Source organism: Ipomoea triloba, chromosome 11 (genome assembly GCF_003576645.1).
Source record: "Ipomoea triloba cultivar NCNSP0323 chromosome 11, ASM357664v1".
Lineage (NCBI taxonomy): Eukaryota > Viridiplantae > Streptophyta > Magnoliopsida > Solanales > Convolvulaceae > Ipomoea > Ipomoea triloba.
This window is the reverse complement of record NC_044926.1, coordinates 11,452,341-11,459,798: the sequence shown is the minus strand read 5'-3', so window position 1 is coordinate 11,459,798 and position 7,458 is coordinate 11,452,341. Positions and strand designations below refer to the sequence as shown.

Sequence of the window (7,458 nt, the reverse complement as noted above, 5' to 3'; positions counted from 1 at the left end):
AAACCAACCCCCCCCCCCCCCCCCCCCAAAACAACCCAATGCCGTCGGATCACACCTGACAAACCTTGTCGCTACCACTACCGAAAAACACAATCAGACACACATCAACACACCCATGTGCACACACCTCCCGACACCGCCGCCACCCCCAAACACCGCAATGCCATATTGGAAAAATTGAAAAAAAAAAAGCTCGCACTACTGAAAAACACAATTTGGCACACGACAACACACCAATGTGCACACACCCTAGACAACGTGCCACCATACACAAAAATTGCAAAAAAAAAAAAAAAAAAAACACTTACCTCTAGCCAAAGAATTCATTGCCAGCAAGCATGCGAAAATCCAAGTGGGAAAACCATGAAGAAGGAAACAAAGTACTTGCAATCCTACCAAAATAAAATCACCTACAATCAAGGAAAACATATCAATAAAATATCACCAGGAATTAAAACACAATCACATTTACAATATAAAATTTTAAACCCTTACTAATTAAATAAAACATAAAAAATGAGAAAAGAAATGAAAAATAAGTTTTAACCATTTAAATAAAAAAGATGAAAAATCAGGATAAGTTCTTCGTTCTCATCTAAATAGGGGTTCTCATTTTAATATATATAGAGAATACCCATTTTGGTTTATCGACTATTGAGTATTGCTTAATTTAATCATTGACTTTGAAAATTATCAATTTGGTCAAATGAATTTAAAAATCACACTCAATTTGGCTCTCTGTTATAAAATCTATCCAAAGACCATTAAATTGAAAGGTAAATGGTCCATTCACTATGTTTCACCCATTTTTGGAAGCCTAGTTGCGTTTGCGAGTGGGTTCTGACGGATGTATGATGTATCTTAGGATTTTGTTTCCGTCATCATCGAAAAATCCTCCTTGATTGTGGGTACAACCAGTTGTACATGGTGATGGTCGTGAATTGCAGTTTTCAACTCTATGCCTTCTACTTACAATTTGCTGAAAAAATATGGATTGAGCATAACAGGAGAATCTAGAAGGGGACTAATACCAATTATCTTGAGATCATATAATAAGCAATAGGGTTTCTCGAATCATGGAATAGAGGGCAGGATCATGATAGTTATCCAAATCAACACTCATCCCAAGGTGAAGTGGGAACCCCACCCTCCAGGCTGGTTGAAGATTAACACCGATGCAACAAATGATACAAATTCTAAGGTTATAGGTTTGTAGCTCACTCTAACAATAAAATCAATTTGTTAGCTCGAGATGCCGTCTTTAATGCTGATCATAGGGAGTGGACAAATAACGCTCCAACTTTCCTTTATGTTGCCTTATCGGTTAATGCTACTTAATGATTATTGGAGTTTATTTTCAAAAAAAAAAAAAAGAAAAAAAAAAGAAAAAAAGAAAAAAAAAACACCTAACTCCAATAAAACCCATTCCACCATATTCCAGTTAACTTTATAACTTTGCTTATATCGAGCTTCATCCGTAAAACCCATCCCAACAACCCTAGATGAATTAATTCCCAAAATGATCCTCCGACTATAATGTTTTCTTAAATTGGTCTTATGTCTTTTAATTGCACTCAAACTAGTCCTTTGACTATTGAAATTTAAGCCATATTAGTCGTCCGTTAGCATTGGTGTCAAATTGGCGTTAAAATGGAGGGCAAAATGGGAAATTCAGCTCATCTACTCTATTTTAATCATATTACGGCTTCATTTTCGCATATTGCGAAGCTTTTTAGAAAAAATTAGGTCTAACCTTTTCTCAAATTGGTCATATTTTTTTTTATGGCAGTTTGAGGAGAGGAATACCTAATTTTTACTAAAAAGTTTTGCAATATGCGAAAATGGAGTCGTAATGTGATTAAAATAGAATAGATGAGCTGAATTTCTCATTTTGCCTTCCATTTTAATGTCAACTTGACGCTAATGCTAATGTAAGACTAATATGACTTAAATTTCAATAATTTGAGTACAATTAAAAGTAATAAGACCAATTTGAGAAAATGTTATAGTCGGAGAATTATTTTGGGAAATAACTTACCCCATATTTACCCTGCTTCTTCCTAGTTCCTACTAATATTGTTAAATTCTGTAATCCAATTATAACATTTCAAGAATTCTGTCACAGACTCACAGTATCTCAGGGGATTCAGTCTCAGACTCTCAGCAATGTCGCTCGACCCAGCAACATTCGAAACCATAGTTCCTTCTCGCCACATCACCTTCACACTCCCCAACCCTCTCCTCCACCTTAACCACTTCAACGCCTCTCTCCTCCGCGTAGCCGTCCTCGACTCACCCACCGCCGCCGGACCCGCCATGATCGCCGCCATGTTGGTCCCTCTCTACCGCGAATCCGACTGGACCTTCTCCACGGAGCCCGGTCACCTCCAGCTCCTCCTCAGCTTCCCACACCTCTCCCGCCTTGTCCTTATTGGCAACTCCCCGGATTCCCCACTGCCCACTTCCTATAAGCCCCCATTGCCTGCAAATGCTGTTTCCGAGACATCGGTGATCGAAGAGAGCTTGATGCCTCTGCTGATCGCGTTGAGTCCCAAAGAGGCATTTCATCGAACAGGCGGTGGGCTCCCTCAAATCCCTTTCCTCAGCTACGAAGATGAAGTGATCCGTAGCGTTGTATTGGAGATATGTGTTGGGGATCGTGTTGGTGAAATGCTGGTGGAAGATGTGGGGCTGGAAATGACGAATGGAGATAGAGAGTTCCGGAGGAGGTTGAGATTTAAGAGAATGCCGAATTTAATCCAAACCCAGATAAGAATTCACCCTGATTCACTGGATTTTCAGGAGTTAGGGACGGTGGAATTAAGACTGGATAATGGGATATTGGTTCATCCTTATTTGACCCCAATGGTTGCTGGGCTATCAGTGATTGCTTCTTATTTAGACAATCAAATACAGAGCGGGTTTAGGCCAAAAGCCTTGTGCTTGGGAGTTGGAGGAGGGGCATTACTCAGTTTCTTGAATGCCCAGTTGGGTTTTGAAGTTTTGGGCATTGAGGAGGATGAGGCTGTGCTGAGAATTGCAAGAAAATACTTTGGCTTGAAAGACAGTGAATCAATGCATTTATGTGTAGGAGATGGAATACAGATGATTGAAAAACTAGGCCTTGGGGTTCCAAATGGAATTGATGCAAGAACTGATGATATTCTTGACAATGTAAATGGCAAATTTGATGCCATTATGGTTGATCTGGACTCAAGTGATGCTCAAATGGGAACAAGTGCCCCCCCGCCAGAGTTTGTTCAGAAATCCATCCTGTTCGCAGCTAAGACGCTTCTTAGTGAGCATGGTGTTCTGATTATTAATGTCATTCCTTCATGCAAGAGATTCTATGAAACACTAACAGATGCGTTCCAAGATGTTTTCGAGGAGTTATACGAAATAGATGTTGCAGATAAGGAGAACTTTGTTGTTATTGCAACCGTATCACAGATTCAGAGAGTTTCTGGTGATGCTGGCAACATTTTCCTAAGCAAGTTGAAGTCTGTAATATCAGGATCTTCTTACATAGATTCTATCAGGGTATTCTCAAGTGCTACTGCTGCCATTGATGGTGGCTGAGACACTTCTTACTGAGCATGGTGTTCTTGTTATACACTAACAAATTCATTTCAAGATGTTTTTGGGGAGTTATACAGATAGGGAGAATTTTGTTGTGATGGCAACAGTATCACAGATGCAGAGAGTTTCTGGTGATGTTGACAACATTTCTCTAAGTAAGTTGAAATCTGTAATATCAGGATATTCTTATATGGATTCTATTAGTGTATTCTCAAGTTCTAGTGCTGCCATTGGTGGTGGCTAAGGCTTAGCTTGGTGGAAATTATGCAGGTTCAGATAGAATTTTGTTTCTCTGAGGTCCGCGAATTGTGTTGCCCACTTGTTAGGTAGGGAGACCAGTTCTTTGTCTGACGAGAGGCAATGCCATGCATTTTTGTTATGAGCAAATTATTGTTTGACTATAGTGGCTTCATCACTGATTCTTGATTTCTAATCTCGTTATGTTCATGACTATCTGAAAAAAATTTCAAAATTTTATGGCAATCACATTTACAACTAGTCTTAAGGGTTTGTGGTGTGAGAGGCAAGTGCCTATGGTGTTAGGCAGTCGTGATAAGGGTGTGAGGTGTGAGAGGCAGATGCGTTGTGGTTGTGGTGTTTGGCTTGGTTTGTAGCTTTGTGGAAGCTTTGTTGGTGCGTTAGGGTGCATTGTGGACTGACTTGGCACAACATGGTTCAAAGGTTCAAGTGGTTCAGGACTTATGGTTCTAGATGTGGAGTTTTATGGTTCATGTGATACATATGTAACAAGTTGGGCATGATTGAAATCTATGCTCCAACTTGAGGGGGGTGTTAGAGAAATATGGTGTTGAGAGAATTATTCTTAGTCCTAGGTTTTGGTGTTAGGAATCTGTGGCTAGGGTTAGTTCCTTTCTTGTATAAGTAGCAATACACTCCGTACATATTATTAGAATATAAGAATATTACAGAGAATATATACAAAATACTAGTTGAGTTTTCCAGTTAATTTATTGTTTAACAGTATTATGCATTGTTTGAATTATATATTCAAATAGTATTGCATAAAGTTGTGTTTCTGATTGAGATACATTATTTCTATGCATTAGGTTATATGTACATTATAGGGGTGGGAAATTCGGTTCGATTTATTCAAATCGAGCCGAATCGTACCGAACCGGATCGTACATATATCAAAAGACCGAACGATTTGGTAAAATCGAACTGAACCGAACTGAATACCTTTAGATAACAACAACAACAATATCAATAATAATAAAGAAGTAAATCTAAGTCTCTTAATGCATGCTCCATTTCTATTTTCACAAGTATCTCTCTTAAATTTTTAGTTGATTTATTTATAGCTTGTTCTCTACTTTGAACTTTTGTTGTTTGCCGCAATTGTTCGTTACATCACAATTAGTACTTAGTAGTATGTTTGAACTTTGAATTGCTAATTTGTTATACAATGTTTAGATTTTGGATATGAATTATGTGATAGTATGTTCTGAAAATTACGAAATGTTAAAAATTGAGGATCTTAAACCGAACTGAAAATCGAACTAAAATCGAACTGTTTCAAATCGAACTGAACTCTAATGTTAAACTGAATGGTTTAACTTTTTTAAAACTGAAACCGAAACTGAAATTGAAAAAAACCCAACCGAAACTTGAAACGCCCACCCCTAATACATTATTTATGTGCATTGTGTGCATTCTTTTAATGAATCATTTATGTGTACTTTCTGCTGTGAATATTGTGTTTATGATTGAAGTACATTATTTATGTACATTAGGTACATTATTATAATGCATAGAGTACATTATTTTAATGCATATGTATGTGTGCTTTCAGCTATGAATATTGTGTTTCTGATTGAGGTACATTATTTATGTGCATTAGGTACATTATTTTAATGCATATGATACATTATTTTAATAGATCATTTATGCTCTAACGTCATCTCCAATGCTTCTCCCTTATCTTCTCATTTTGTCAGCCTATTTCTTCCAAATCACCATATAATCCCTTTTGTATTTTGCCAAATTTTCTCCTTTTTGTGGGTTCTACTCCTTCACACTTCTACATATCATCTATTATTTTATTTATTTTTTTACAATTATTAATTATAATTTCAAATTTTAGTTTTAATAAAATAAATTTAAGTAACGAAATAAAATAAATTTTGAATTATAAAATATAATTTAATAAATTAAAATTCGCATTTGAAATAACCATATTAATATTTGGAACTGAATATAAATATTTTAATACTAAATAATCCAACAAGCAATATAATTAAACTCAAAAATTAAATATAAATGTAAAATTTAAAATGGGAAACATGTATTTTTTCTCTTCCAGTTATACCTATGATATAGAGACTTAGTTCATGAGTTATATGTGTGATCATCTTTAACCCCTAAGTTATGCATGGAGTGGCGATTTAATCCTTGATGGATTAAATCAATCACTTTATTAAGTGACAAATTGGTGGTAGAAAGTCTCTAAGAGACTAAAATTATCACTTCGTGCATAACTTAGGGGGTTAAAGATGGTCACACATTGCACGAATCAAAGAAAAATAGAATGTATACCCAATAGGAACACCCATTTTCTTACTCTTAGCAAGAAATTTACTGATATGCGTTTTGAATACGCCGTCGTTGCTTCCATGAACAAAAGAGATGGCCTTAGGGGTTAGCATCTATATATTAAACATTCATCCCTTCCCTCAACATCGGCTCGTCCACCGACATCCTCACCAATGCCAAGCCCAAAACCGCACCCACAACTAACAAAATCGTTAGGATCATCCAAACATAAGCTGCAGCGAGTATTTCAACATGATTTTCCTTAGCAAACTGTTGCTTCCACCTCCTACGTCGCCAACCTCTGACGTAGCTTTTGCGGTTGCTAGCATGCCTGGCTCTATGGTTCTGTCAAACTCAAAACTAAAGAGGCGGAGCGGGAGAAGTGGCGATGAGACTGTAGATAAACAAGCGGAGATTGTCTTCGCTTATAGAGATACGAGCTTTGAGAATCACTTTTCTGATAAGTTCCTCGTTTCTTTCACGTCGGCGAGTTCATCTTCCATGTCTTTCCCTACGGAGATTAGCAGTGGCGGTCGTCATGGAGTTGAAATGGTTCTTCGTGTGTTTGGCTTTGACGAATGGTTAACCAGAGAAGGTGACCAGTTAGTCGCCTTCTCAAATGAAGAATGTGACCACTAGTTGCCTTCTCAAATGGAGAAGATAACCGCGGACTTTCATCAGTCGTCTGGTTATTGGAGGGAAAATAGGTTGAGTCTTCTGGAAACCGAATGACCTGTTATTACAGGTTAATAATTGATTTTTGGGCTTTGATACAAGAAAATAACATGTTTATAAGCTTAATTACAACTTTCAAAAGTTTAGGGCTCTAATTAACTTCTCATATAAAGTTTAGGGACTTATTTAACCTTTTTTCTCTTATCATTATCATTGTATAGGGACATTTTAGTCTTTATATTAATTATCTTTTACCATTCCAACTCCAACTAAACAAAGAATCAATATTTTCAGTAAACTCTTTCTTTTTCACCAATCAAACAATGAAATTAATTTTTCTGATAATTTCTTTTCCATGTAATTTCAATTCTATTTTTATTCAAATATTTTTCGTGAACCAAACAAGGTTATGTACACATCCAATTCTGGCTTGCGCCACAACTTTAACTGCCGCACACCCATTTCCTATGTTTTTCGCCGGTTTTTATTTATTTATTAGCTCAATGCAGGTTGCAAATGACTTGTGTATTAAAATTTAAAAACAAGTTGCAACTGACTTATAAATAACTTTAGTCAAGTTTCGTCAACCGAACTAAACACATAAAATAGGATGAAGGTAGTATATTTTTATTAAAAAGTATTGGGATATGC

General features: G+C 36.6%; 1 protein-coding gene across 1 annotated transcript; it reads left to right on the top strand.

Annotated features, from left to right (window-relative positions):
- The first annotated feature begins 2,126 nt into the window (after positions 1 to 2,126).
- On the top strand, positions 2,127 to 4,363 carry LOC115997276 (eEF1A lysine and N-terminal methyltransferase). Its single transcript, XM_031236799.1, has 2 exons — positions 2,127 to 3,734; positions 3,850 to 4,363. The coding sequence occupies exon 1, from the start codon at positions 2,167 to 2,169 to the stop codon at positions 3,577 to 3,579; it is 1,413 nt and encodes a 470-aa protein (XP_031092659.1). The 5' UTR covers positions 2,127 to 2,166; the 3' UTR covers positions 3,580 to 3,734; positions 3,850 to 4,363.
- Positions 4,364 to 7,458: the final 3,095 nt, after the last annotated feature.

Coding starts and splice junctions, on each gene's coding strand:
- LOC115997276 (XM_031236799.1), top strand. CDS start 2,167: ATGTCGCTCGACCCAGCAACATTCGAAACCATAGTTCCTTCTCGCCAC.